Here is a 14,185-nt window from a genome sequence, read left to right on the forward strand (position 1 = left end):
TGCCCATTCATTTCAATGGGCAGGGCGTTTTGGGAGCAGTGTATACACCGCTCTTGCACCACCCCAAAGATGCTGCTGGGCTCTCACACTGGGGTGGCTTGAGAGGCGCTATTTTTAGCACTATAAACGCCTGAAAAGTGCCCCAGTGTGAAAGGGGTCTAAATGTTTCTATAACCTCTAACATCAGAACTATTTAAATCTCTAAATATATAGTCTGCCATATACTGGTCAAATGTCAGCCAATTTCTGCTGCATTGTCATGGGTGCCCCTGCCGGTTCCACCCAGCTGAACAAAAGTAACTTTTATTGGAGGAGCCAGGTTGAAAATTGTCAGCCAAACAGATGCCGGTGCTGTGCAAGTATTCTGACAGCCATGGGTGATGGCTGTCAGAATACAATATATTTATTACAGGTACTTTGTATAGCACCGTCAATTTATGCAGCACTTCACATGTATATTGTACATTCACATCAGTCCCTGCCCTCAAGGAGCTTACAATCTAAGGTCCCTAACTCACATTCATACATACACATACTAGGGACAATTTAGACAGGATCCAATTAACCTACTAGCATGTCTTTGGAGTGTGAGAGGAAACCTGAATACCCGGAGAAAACCCACGCAGGCACAGGGAGAACATGCAAACTCCATGGTTGGGATTTGAACCAGCTAACCACTTAGCCACTGTGATCTCCAAATGTGTCCATCCACTCTGGATGAAGAAATTTATGGGCTGAGTGAGCGTTTGACCAGCTTCACTCACTGAATATGGAAGAGCTGCTAATAAGCACATTAGCCGATCTCCTAAAAACCACAACTAGAATTACCTTGTATCTGTGCCAGTGCTGCAGATTTGTGTTCACTCCAAACATTGTGGCATTATGATGGACAGTGAGCAGCAAACTAAAGCGGAGATACAATAGGAGGCGTAGCAGATAGCAGACAACACTGTCAGTTATATCGGAGAAGCCATGAGCACAGCATCTAGATTTGTCATTTCATAATAATAATATAACTAGTGCACTCATAAGTTTCTTTTACATGTTTTGTCTGTATTGTCTATCTGCCTTCAGTGTATTTTGCCTTCTGCCTTCTGGTCCCTTAAAGAGGAAATAAACCCTGGTGGGTTTTACTTTCTCTTTAATTCCCTGCAAAGGTAAAGCATAATGGGCTACTATGCATTGCATAGTAGCCCATTATGTGTCACTTACCTGAAACCGAAGCTTCCGATGTCTCCGCTGTCCCCACTAGCAGGAAGCATCCATCTTCACCCCTCTTCCTTCCGGGGCCGCGATCTCTGGCTCTGGCCGGAGTCACGTGAAGTCACTCCCACGCATGCGCGCGGGAGCCGCCAGTCATGGCATGACCCCTATTAGAAACGGAACGATGTGCCCTTTTTAAGGTGCGCATGTGCCGTAGACATTGACGCATGCACCGTAGTCACAGGGCACGACTTTTTTTGTAAATATCTCCTAAACCGTGGAGGTTTAGGAGATATTTCCAGCACCTACAGGTAAGCCTTAATATAGGCTTACCTGTAGGTAAAAGTGGTTGTACAGGGTGTGCAACCACTTTAAAGCAGATTACACTGAACAGCGCTTGTGCTGTGTAATCTGCCCCCCTCCTCCATCATACACTGTCCCCTCTGCTCTCCTCTATCCCCCCTCACCCGCCTCCTTCTTTCCTCCCTGTCATCTGCCTCTGTGTCTGTCTCTGGCCCTTCTCCCCCACCATTATTGCTTGTAAAATAAAATCATTCAATTTTCACCACCAGCCTCTCTATTAGAGGGGGGCATAGCACGCTATGTCATTTGTTTTACAAAACGAGCAGTGTAAATACCTAATTTCAACTGTCTTCAGGCTGGTCACATGACTCGAGGCAGCTTTACAGCTCCTGTCGATGGCTTCTGTGGAGGAGACGAGCAGTCACGTGATCTCCCCGGCTGACATCAGAGGGAGATCGCGGCCCCTCCCGCAGAAGCCATCCATCAGAGCTGGAAAGCGGCCGTGAGTCATGTTACCGGCCTGAAGACAGCTCTAATTAGGTATTTACACTGCATGTTTTGTAAAACGAATGACATAATGTGCTGTGCTGGCCTCTAATAGAAGGGCTGGCATAGTTTTATATATGGGTTAACAAACCCTTTAATGCATAGCATGTATTAACTGGTTCCCGACCATGTCTATATACACGTGCGAAACTCTGTACAGGTACGGGGTCCCTTTAAGAGCTGCCAGAGGGGGCATGTGCCGCCGGAGGTGAGTGTGCGCCCGCTGCACAGCGGGGGACCCGATGCGCATGTGCGGCGATCGCGTGCACGAGGGTCAGCATGGGGATTTGTGTGTGTAAACGTACAAATCCCTGTGCTGTCAGAGGAGAGGAGACATGTCGTTAGTTCTATGTAGGAACAGCAATATGTCTCCTCTCCTACTCAGTCCTAACCCCCCCACAGTGGGCACACATCTAGGGAACACACATTTAACCCCTTGACCGCCCCTTAGTGTTAACCCCTTCCCTACCAGTGTCATTCACACAGTAATCAGTGCATTTTTATAGCACTGATTGCTGTAAAATGTCAATGGTCCCAAAAATGTGTCAAAAGTGTCCAATCTGTCCGTTGCAATACCGCTAAAAATCACAGATCACCGCCATTACTAGTAAAAAAATAAATAAATAATAATAAAAATGCCGTAAATCTTTCCCATAGTTTGAAGACGCTATATATTTTTTTTTTTTACCAAAAATATGTAGAAGAATATATATTGGCCTAAACTGATGAAGAAATTTGTTTTTTAAGAAACATTTTTGGGGATTTTTTGGGAATTTATTATAGCAAAAAGTTAAAAATATTGTGTTTTTTTTTTTTTTTTTTTTTTTTCTTTTTTAAAATTGTCCCTTTTTTTGTGTATAGCACAAAAAATTAAAACCACAGAGGTGAACAAATAGCACCAAATGAAAGCTCGATGTTTGGGTACAGCATTGCATAACCGTGCAATTACCAGTTAAAGCGTTGCAGTGCCAAATTGTGAAAAGTGCTCTGGCCAGGAAGGGGGTAAAACCTTCCATGGGGTTAAGTGGTTAAGATAAAAAAAAACCTTCTGCCTTTACAACTCCTTTAACAGATCATTAGGGGCCCCTTCCACATGGTGCGAATCTGCCTGCTCAGTGGGGGAATCTGTGTGCTGATCCCCACTGAGCAGGTGGCTGGCTGGTCCGTGCCCGCTCCACTTATGCAGAGCAGACAAAGACACATCCCTGCTCTTCTCTATGGGCAGTTGGATGTAAACTGACCGCTTGTCCATTTACACTCGACTGCCCTCTGATCGGGATTAGCAGATAGGATCGGATGTCGGTGGGTTTCAACACACACATGTCTGTTGACACCCACCACTCCATAGACGAAAACTGGAGGGTCTGATTGGGTCCGCCTTAAAAACTGACAGGTGGACCCCATCGGTCTGCTAGTGTGAAAGGAGCCTTATACAATTAATAACTTTTCATATAGTATATAATTATAGAATATTAATAATTATTTATTATATAAATATAATAAAATGAATTTAATAAAATTAATATAATTACTATATAATATAAATTATTTTCCTAATTCTTGCTTGTCTTTGACCCTGGTGATTTGTATTTTTTTGCTGCTGGCTGTTTACATTTTGAAAATAAAGCTAAGGCCTCATGCACAATGGGCTTAAAAAACGCATCTCTTTGTTAGGCTATGTGTCTGTGCACACATGGCGTTTACAGGCGTATTAGATACTGGCTGAAAAAAAAAAAAAAATCATAAGCGGTTTCAGGAGAAGAGCTGAAAAGTAGAAAAAATGCTGAATTTGCCTAAACGCGTCCAAGCACTAGATGCATTTCAGTGGACAGAATACATTTTATATTCTAGCCAGTGTACTCCAATAACACTTAAACACTTGACACACACAAACGTGTGGCATATGCGGCTTTCGGTGCATTTTTTGAACAGCTTTTCTCCTGCCGAGAGTTCTGGCGTTCAGAGGAGAAAAGCAAATGTTCTGTATGCATGAGGCCTATTTCTTTGTAGTACTGACTTTTTTAGCTTTTGTTTTCTAGAGACTGCAGTTGCTGTTATTAAATCCGTTGAAGGAGCTGTCGGCTATAGCTCACCATGATATCCGCCTCAAACAACTGGAGTGCGTATTACAGATCCTGCAGAATCAAGGAGACAGTCTAGGACCAGGTTGGCCTCTGGTTCTGGGAGTTATAGGAGCAATAAGAAATGATCAAGGGTGAGTGCTGAGAACATTGCCCTCATGTCAGGCCACTCTGCCTCATTGTCATTTGTAATTTGATACATTTATCTCTTTGTAGGGAGTCTTTAATACGGACTGCTTTCCAGTGCCTTCAATTGGTCGTGACAGACTTTCTTCCCACAATGCCTTGCACTTGTTTGCAGATAGTTGTAGAAGTGGCTGGAAGCTTTGGACTTCAGAATCAAGAACTTAATATTAGTTTAACGTCTATTGGTTTGTTGGTGAGTCTGGTTTTTTTTTTTAACATCGTTATCAAAAGTTAGAGGGGTTTTTAAACTAGGCGACAGGGTGGGGGGGTCCAGAGGTAGAGATAGTCAGTGCGGAACATATTCCAGAGGGTAGTATTGGGGACATTAGTGGTAGGTTGACTAAAGCACATAAACTCAAGGTAAGTATTGTAACAAGTCCTAGTTGCAATCTCGAAACACCCAATAAGAGGATAGTATGCGACCGGTCTAAACTACGTGGCATGTTCACCAATGCCAGGAGCCTGGCGGACAAGATGGGTGAACTAGAGATACTGTTGTACGAGGAGGATTTGGATTTTGTGAGAATTTCAGAGACCTGGTTCAACAGTTCTCATGATTGGCTGGAAACCATTCAAGGGTATTCCCTTTATCGCAGGGATAGAGAGGGTAAAAAAGGGGTAGGGGTATGTCTATATATCAAGAATAACTTACAAGTGAATGTAATAGAAATGACATCACATAGGGATCTAGGTCAAGGTGGAATCCTTATGGGTAGAGCTCCAAAGGGATGAAGCTAAGGGGAAAATAATACTGAGAGTATGCTATAGGCCCCCAACCTGAGGGAGGAGGCGGAGGTGGACCTCCTATCACAATTTGGATTAGCAGCAAGGATGGGAAGTGTCATTATAATTGGGGAATTTTAATTATCCAGACATAGACTGGGCGGAGGGAACCACGCATTCGTCTAAGGCTCGCCAGTTCCTAAATGTCTTGCAATACAATTTCATGGATCAGATGGTAGACGCACCAACTAGAAATAAAGCGTTACTAGATCTACTGATTACCAACAATACTGACCTGATCACGGATGTTGAAATATGGGGCAATTTAGGAAATTGCAATCACAGGTCAATTGGCTTCAGTATAAATCACACAAATAGGAAACATAAGGGGAATACAAAGACACTGAATTTCAAAAGAGCCAACTTTCCTTAACTATGAACCTTGTAAAATCTTAGGAGCAAAGAACACTGAGGAGAGATGGGTTCGCTTTAAGAGCATATTCAATAAGGGCATTAGCCAGTGCATCCCATTGGGTAATAAATTTAAAAGAGCGAACAAAAGTCCTGAATGGCTTAACTCAATGTAAAAATGCATATAAAAGCAAAGGAGAAGGCCTTCAAAAAATACAAGGTTGAGGGATCATCTTCGGCCTTCAGACTTTAAAAAGAATGCAACAAGAAATGTAAGGGTGCAATTAGGGCAGCTAAGCTAGAACACGAAAGACACGTAGTAGAGGAGAGCAAAAAAAATCCCAAGAAATTCTTTAAGTATGTAAAGAGTAAAAAAGGAGGACAGACCATATTAGCCCCATAAAGAATGAGGAAGGACATCTGGTTACAAAGGATGGGAAGATGGCGAAGGTATTGAATTTATTCTTCCAAGTCTGCACAAGGGAATCGGGGGGGCTTTAGTAACCAAAACTGCAGTGTTTATCCTCATGACACATCACAGGAAACACCCTCATGACTAACAGAGGACAGAATTAGACTTTGGAAACTTAACATTAATAAATCACTGGGACCGGATGGCTTGCACCCGAGGGTACTTGGGGAACTCAGTCAAGTAATTGCCAGACCATTGTTCCTAATTTTTACTGACTGGAATGGTACCAGCGGATTGGAGAAAAGCCAATGTAGCACCAATATTTAAAAAGGGCCCAAAATACATGCCTGGGAATTACAGATTGTAGTAATGAAAATGGTATCATTAGCAGTAATCAGCATGGATTCATGAAGAATCATTCTTGCAAAACCAATCTATTAATCCTTTATGAAGAAGTGAGTTGCCATCTAGATAAAGGACGGCGCCCGTAGACGTGGTGTATCTGAATTTTGCAAAAGCATTTGACACAGTTCCCCATAAACATTTACTGTACAAAATAAGTTCCGTTGGCATGGACCATAGGGTGACTACAGGTATTGAAACCTGGCTACAAGGGCGAGTTCAAAGGGTGGTGATAAATGGGGAATACTCAGAATGGTCAGGCGTGGGTAGTGGGGTCCCACAGGGTTCTGTGCTGGGACCAATCCTATTTAATTTATTCATAAACAACCTAAAGAATGGGGTAAACCGTTCAATCTCTGTATTTGCGGACAATACTTAGCTAAGCAGGGCAATAACTTCTCTGCAGGATGTGGAAACCTTGCAAGAAGATCTGAACAAATGATTGGGGTGGGCAACTACATGGCAAATGAGGTTTAATGTAGAAAACTGTAAAATAATGCATTTGGGTGGCAAAAATATGAATGCAATCTATACACAGCAATTTTTGACTGATCACATCCTACGGCGATTGGTCTCTCGCTCCCTGGATTCCGACCACACTTTGGGAATCTTGACGCCCTCTGTTGGGGAAACATCCCTCCGGGGTTCTGTTGGGGTGACCTGGCCTGTTGGCTCCGGACCGGGCTCTGCTGGCGGAGCAGTGGCACTCGGCCCCCTCCTCCTTGCACTAATTGGTTTTAAAGTGGATGCAAATACATATAATGTTCTCAAGCAATACTATATGATATGTGATAAATGTGTTTGGTTTCAATCATATATCCCTGAAGAAGAGCAATACTCGAAATGCGTCGGGTACTCCCTACACCTGTTCCACATGCTACGGAGTACATGATTACCAACCCTGTATTGTATTGCACGTCCCTTGTTAAATGCATCCAATATTTTACTTATAGTTCATTTCCTTTCCTTTTTCTTCATGTACAGTAGATTTTGTATATCTACAAATGCTCCCAAATAAATATTGCATACTCTACCTAACTAGTAGTCGTTTCCCCTTAAAAATCCCCCAAGAGGAAACCATTCCCTGTATACAGAATTTTTTTTGGATGTGGGACAACCCTACTTTCCAGACCAACTCAGCACCCTCTCTTTAGTTCTACAGTTTCCCCAAAAATAAGCCCTACGTGGAGTTTCTGGGTTGGCTGCAATATAAGCCCTACCCCGAAAATAAGCCCTAGTTAAAGTCCTTGTAAAATCATGTAATCCATTCTGTAAAAAAAAAAAAAATATATAATGTGCAGTGTGTCTCCTTGTGTAATTCTGGGATTACGGAATTTCACAATGCTGACCCCTGAGCTGGCAGGGGGAGGAACTTTTTTGTACATACTGTAAATAAATAAGACATCCCCTGAAAATAAGCCCTAGTGTGTTTTTTTTTTTAACCAAAATTAATATAAGACCCAGTCTTATTTTCTTATTTTCGGGGAAACACAGTAGTAGTCTTTGCTTAATAATTTAGAGTATATATACTAACAATAGGCACAGTAGCAGTGCTAAATTTTGGCTGAATTTGCTAATGCTGCCACTTGAAATTGTTGCACAGTTTCTATTCAGGAGTTGTTTTGCTTAGATCTCTATGGCTGCCTGTAAAAGACCCTGTGTTTAATCAAGAGCCTACGTGGTAAACAGAACAAATGTAAGCAGATACATTTAGCCCACATTAAAAATTACCGTGCTTCCTTTAGTGATTGGCAGCTGTACCTGTGGTGAACATATTCTTGCAAAGAGGATTTTCTTGTGATCACTACCTGACAGTAAATACCTGGTGCCTATTTACAAGGTAAGATGAGCCCACAGGTTCACTTTAAAGGTTCACCTTTAGTAACATATTACATCTGTACTTAACATACATATGTAACATGTTACTCGACACCCCCCCTGAACCTCTCCTTTGACAGCAGACAGGGGTTCCTCTCCCCACAGCCACTGTAACATTTTAAAATCAGCACGGCTGACTTAAGCTAGTCAGATATATTGCATAGGTGACGCTTGCAGAATCAAGGCCTGACTACTTAAAAAAGATTTTAGTAGTTAATAGTGACCAAGATTCCTGTTTTCAGTGAGCTTTTTCCTATGCGTTACTGTTTAGTATTGTTTTATATGGTATAGAAATAGGTTGAGTGTTTAATATTACTTATATTTATTGCATTTAGTGATTGTATTTAACAAAAGAGTATTACTTTTTAAAGCAAGTGTTTTTTTTCTTTCGTTTTTTTTTTTAAACAGTGGAATATTTCTGATTACTTTTTCCAACGAGGAGAAAATATAGAAAAAGAACTGAACAGAGAAGAAGATTTGCTTCAGATGCAGGCAAAAGAGAAAGGAGTGACTCTGAACCGGCCTTTCCACCCAGCACCGCCATTTGATTGCCTCTGGCTGTGTCTTTATGCCAAGCTAGGGGAGCTGTGTGTTGATACGCGCCCTGCTGTCAGGAAGAGTGCAGGCCAGACCCTGTTCTCCACAATAGGGGCACACGGAACTTTGCTGCAGCATCCAACCTGGCACACTGTCATTTGGAAGGTATAGAGACATGGGCTGTACATACTTATATTATTTTCGAATTTGTAACAAATATTTAGAGGCATAAATAAAGATGTAATTTACAGTTTTGTTTTTTTTTCTTTACTGCTTTAGGTACTGTTCAACTTATTAGACCAAGTACGAGAATCTTCTACAACAGCCGATAAAGAGAAAATTGAATCAGGAGGAGGCAACATCCTCATTCATCACTCCAGGGACACCGCAGAGAAGCAGTGGGCTGAGACATGGGTACTAACACTAGCTGGTGTCGCCCGAATATTTAACACTAGGAGATATTTGCTCCAGCCTCTAGGTAAAATACTTAATCGCTGTCTTATTTAACACCTTCCCGCCCAGCCTATAGCAGGATGGTGGCTGGGCGGTGGCTTTCCCATTGAGCCATGCAGCGGCGAAATCTGTCATTGGCTGTGTCCATGGGACAAATCACAGCAGGTCACATGACAGTTGTACACAATGGATGCTTCCTTTCATGCCATCCATTATGTACAATTGTGTTGCTAGCTGTGATCGTTCAATTTGACTTATGGTACAGACAGGGCCAATCACAGCCCATCTGTACCATGTGATTAGCTTTGACCAATCATGGCTTATCCCAACAAAACAAACTGAATGAATCATTTTCATTCCTAGGCCCCTTTCACACGGACGGATAGAATGGTGCTTTTAGCTGCGGATTTTCTAATTTTCTACCACAGCTAAAAGCACACAATGCTTTCCTATGGCCTCATTCACACACTGCGTTTAGCTGCGAATTAGTTACATGCGGTTCCGTGCGGATAGAAAAAATAGAATTGACTGCGTCCAGGAGCGATTTAGCGCAGCTATCCGCACATAACCGCAGGTAATCGCAGTGCACTGTGTCAGCTGCAGATAACAGCGCCGAGCTGCTCATCGGGAAAGGAAAAATTCTTTTTCCTTTCCCGATGAGCAACAAGCACAGGGATCCGACTCGGATCTCCGCCAATGCCCAGCACTGTTTGGTATGAATCTTGAGGGGGAACTCCACGGCAAATTTTAAATAAAAAAAACGTCGTGGGTTACCCCCCCAGGGGCATACCAGGCCCTTAGGTCTGGTATGGATTTTAAGAAGAACCCCTTGCACCGAAAAAACGGCGTGGGGTCCTCCCCAAAACCCATCCCAAACCCTTATCCGAGCATGCAGCCCGGTCGGTCAGGAAAGGGGGTGGGGATGGGCAGGCGCCCCCCCCCCCTCCTGAGCCGTACCAGGCCGCATGCCCTCAACATGGGGGGTGGGTGCTTTGGGGGAGGGGGGGCCCTGTGGCCCCCCCACCCCAAAGCACCTTGTCCACATGGTTGTTGAGGACAAGGGCCTCTTTCCGACAACCCTGGCCGTTGGTTGTCGGGGTCTGCGGGTGGGGGGCTTATCGGAATCCGGGAGCCCTCTTTAATAAGGGAGCCCCCAGATCCCGGCCCCCCACCCTATGTGAATGAGTATGGGCTACATGGTACCCCTACCCATTCACCTAGGGAAAAAGTGTCCATAAAAAAACACTACACAGGTTTTTAAAGTAATTTATTAGACAGCTCCGGGGGTCTTCTTCTGGCTCCGGGGGTCTTCTTCCGGCTTCGCTATCTTCTGCTCTTTTGCCGCTCTTTTGCTAGCGGAGGAGCCCGGTCTGCTGCCTTCTGCCTTCTTCCCTCTTCTCTTCTTCCGATGATGACACAACGCTCTCTCCGGCTGGAATGCTCTCTGGGCGCTCCGCTCTGACTTATATAGGCGGTGACCCCGCCCCCTTATGCCGTCACAGTCCCTGGGCATGCTGAGACTGTGACGTTTTAGGGGGCGTGGTCACCGTGTGATGACCACACCTCCTAAAACTTCAGTCCCAGCATGCCCAGGGACTGTGACGGCATAAGGGGGCAGGGTCACCGCCTATATAAGTCAGAGCGGAGCGCCCAGAAAGCATTCCACCCGGAGAGAGCGTTGTGTCATCATCGGAAGAAGAGAAGAGGGCAGAAGGCAGCAGACCGGGCTCCTCCGCTAGCAAAAGAGCGGCAAAAGAGCAAAAGATAACGGAGGAGCCCGGCAGCCCCGGAGAGCACGGAGAAGAACCGGAGAGACCCCCAAAGCTGGAAGAAGACCCTCAAAGCCAGAAGAAGACCCCCGGAGCTGTCTAATAAATTATTTTAAAAACCTGTGTAGTGTTTTTTTATTGACACTTTTTCCCTAGGTGAATGGGTAGGGGTACCCTGTACCCCATACTCATTCACATAGGGTGGGGGGCCGGGATCTGGGGGCTCCGTTATTAAAGAGGGCTCCCGGATTCCGATAAGCCCCTCGCCCGCAGACCCCGACAACCAACGGCCAGGGTTGTCGGGAAGAGGCCCTTGTCCTCATCAACATGGGGACAAGGTGCTTTGGGGTGGGGGGGCTGCAGGGTGCCCCCTCCCCCAAATCACTCACCCCCCATGTTGAGGGCATGCAGCCTGGTACGGCTCGGGGGGGAGGGGGCGCTTGCCCGTCCCCACCCCCTTTCCTGACCGACCGGTCTGCGTGCTCGGATAAGGGTCTGGTATGGATTTTGGGGGGGACCCCACGCCGTTTTTTCGGCGTAGGGGCTTCCCCTTAACATCCATACCAGACCGAAGGGCCTGGTATGCCCCTGGGGGGGGAACCCACGCCTCAAGATTCATACCAAACAGTGCGAGTCGGTACCCTGTCGGGTTGCCATGGAAATAACAAACCGCAGCTAAACGCGACCGCAGCTAATCACACTGTGCAAATGCAGCTGATCGCAGTGCCTGGAGTCTTGAATTTCACAGGAAAAAAAACAGGCTTTTAACTGAGGCAGAATAGCCGTCCGTGTGAAAGGCGCCTGAAATGCTTGCTTATAGCAATGTAATTCAGTGCTATAAGCAAACATAATGTGTGAAAAAAAGAGAAAAAATCCTGATCACTTCCCCAGAGTAGCACAATGTTACTATGGTAACATTATATTGCTCTGGTCACAGTGTGTTAAAAAAAATGTAATAAAAAAATAAGAAAAGTAAATTATAATTGTTTTAATTTATTTTTTCTTACTGTTATCAGTGTCCCTGATCATTGCCACACCAGTTTGTTGCTGTACTGCACTGATGACAGTATGTAAAAAAGTGAAATTGTGAAAATTATTTCTTTTTAATTTCTTAATTTTCAAAAAAAATTGCAAGTTCACAAAACCCGTCATGCCTCTTACTAAATACCTTGGACTGTGTACGTTCATAATCGGGGTCATTTGGGGGGTATTTGTAGTGTCCTGTCATTTTAGGGCCTCAAGAAATGAGATGGGGCTGAGTTCATCAGGATTGATCAATTTCCAGATATATGCTATAGTTTGTTGACTCTGTAACTTTCCTACAGACTAAATAATATCAACTGATTTGGGTTATTTTCACCAAAGAATTGTAGCAGAATACATTTTGGGCTACATTTTTGAAGAACAATTATTTTTCTTTTTCATACATCATGGGACACAGGGTCAGGCTTCATTACTTGCTGGGTTATACTTCATCATCAGGTGAATGGACACTGGTAGACCAAAGGAGTGGCCAGGGCAGATGTGATACGCCAACCTGGTAAGACTGCTTGCAGATTCTCTGTAGGCTCTACCAGACCATCTGTATCTTCACCGTCATGGCTTTAACAGCACAGTCTTTATGAATGCTGATTTTAATGGCATGGCTGTTGAAGCCCCATTTTTGTCAGTCTGGGGAATCTGAATCTGTGTGTTCTAGTTAAGATGACTTCCTGTAAGATCCTTCAGTTAAGTCAGGAGTTCCACCCTAGGAGTTTCCCTGTGAGACAGATCACTTCCTTCCTGAAGCTGGGTCTGGAACAGTTTATGGCTGTCAGTACTTTCAAGAGCCAATTTTCTACACAGTCTATATCTTTTCAGAAACTGTTGGTCTTTCACTCCTTGATAGAACTTTGTATAGGGAGACTCGCATGTAGCTCCACTGGTTTGTTTCCCTGGGACTCTGTGGTATTGGAATCTGGTTCCTTCTCTGCTTCAAAGACCACCCTGTGAACCTATTAGAGACCTTCCCCTTTTTCTACTCGCACCCTCATGGTAGAGTTTCTTGTAGCTATCAACTATGCGAGGTGTGTGTCTGATCTGATGGCCTTTTCCCGCAAGAACCATTATTGGTTTGACACAGGAACAAGGTGGTTTTGAGGTTGAGGATTTCCTTCTTGCCCAAGGTGGTTTTGCATTTCACCTCAACCAGGTCATTGATCTCCCAAACCCTCTGTCTCCAGTAAACCAAAAGGAATATCCCCTTAATTGTCTTTTTTTTTTTTTTATTTCAAGTCAATTCCTGCCAGTTGGATTTAAGGCCTCATCTGATGCCAGCTTCAGGCACTGGGGGGGCTATTTGATCTTCAGGCAGCCCCCCCCCCCCCTCAGTTTTTTTCAGCTTTTTTTCTTGGGTCTGTTAGCCTTGGTTGTTATGTTATCCATCCCTTTGATAGACTGCTTTTAGATGCCCTAGTACTCTAGGAATTCCTGTGTCCCTCATTGGACGGGAACTAAAATTTTTGCATGCTCCATAAATCCCTTTTTTTGGAGTCCATTGAGGAACACATGTCCCTCTGCCTATGTGTTTGTTTCCTGCTTTCAGTACTTCTTTGCTACAAAACTTATCCTGTACTGGTCAGGGTTGTTGTTTTTTTTTTTCTATTTTTTGCCAGTGTCCATTTCTCCTTTAGGCAGTAGTATAAGTATACCCAACAGTATAAGAGGAACTGGGTCCCTGAATGGATTTCCTGGAAAGTACAAAAGTCCTATTTTGTGTCCATTGTTAAATAATGAAAAAGAGCCTGAAAGTATAACTAAATGCAAAACTTAGGATAGAGTGGAGAGGAATTAGAGCTCTTCTTAGTTTGGTTTGCTGCCTGTGCCCCCGTTAAGGAGATTCCCCCTCTCCATTTCTCCTGTTTACCATTATCATTGAAAGTGAAAGTAAAAGAAAATCCCAAATTATGGGTTGTCCCCAAAAAGTAACAGTGGGAAAATCTTCCAATGAAGACACTAGTTCTAGAGACCTGGGGGTCCTTCCCTTAATTTTCAGGAATTTCCTCTCACTTCCTGTTTGGTGACAGATGGCAAAAAAAAATAAGACAGTGGTTATAACCTTCCCTTGCTTTATCCAAAATTAAAAAAAAAAAGATTTGCCCTTTAGTTCTACTGCAAGTATGAGCATGCACGGATAGGTTACATTTTCTTGTCATACCTGGATGATTCTCAACTCTGCTCGCTCAGAATACAGTCCATTATATGCATTAGGCAAACAAGATCTAAAACTGGTTAGCTGATCA

The 14,185-nt window shown here is 43.9% G+C and overlaps 1 protein-coding gene across 2 annotated transcripts in view; it reads left to right on the top strand.

The window, feature by feature from the left end:
- MON2 (MON2 homolog, regulator of endosome-to-Golgi trafficking) overlaps positions 1 to 14,185 on the top strand; it is a 230,655-nt gene that overhangs the window by 124,447 nt on the left and 92,023 nt on the right. For both annotated transcript variants that reach the window (XM_073620251.1, XM_073620252.1), the window contains exons 22-25: positions 4,092 to 4,267; positions 4,350 to 4,512; positions 8,554 to 8,847; positions 8,962 to 9,160. In XM_073620251.1, the coding sequence (XP_073476352.1) occupies positions 4,092 to 4,267; positions 4,350 to 4,512; positions 8,554 to 8,847; positions 8,962 to 9,160 (832 nt within the window). The remainder of the gene's footprint in view (positions 1 to 4,091; positions 4,268 to 4,349; positions 4,513 to 8,553; positions 8,848 to 8,961; positions 9,161 to 14,185) is intronic.

The sequence above is a fragment of the Aquarana catesbeiana genome, linkage group LG03 (genome assembly GCF_042186555.1).
Source record: "Aquarana catesbeiana isolate 2022-GZ linkage group LG03, ASM4218655v1, whole genome shotgun sequence".
Classification (NCBI taxonomy): domain Eukaryota; kingdom Metazoa; phylum Chordata; class Amphibia; order Anura; family Ranidae; genus Aquarana; species Aquarana catesbeiana.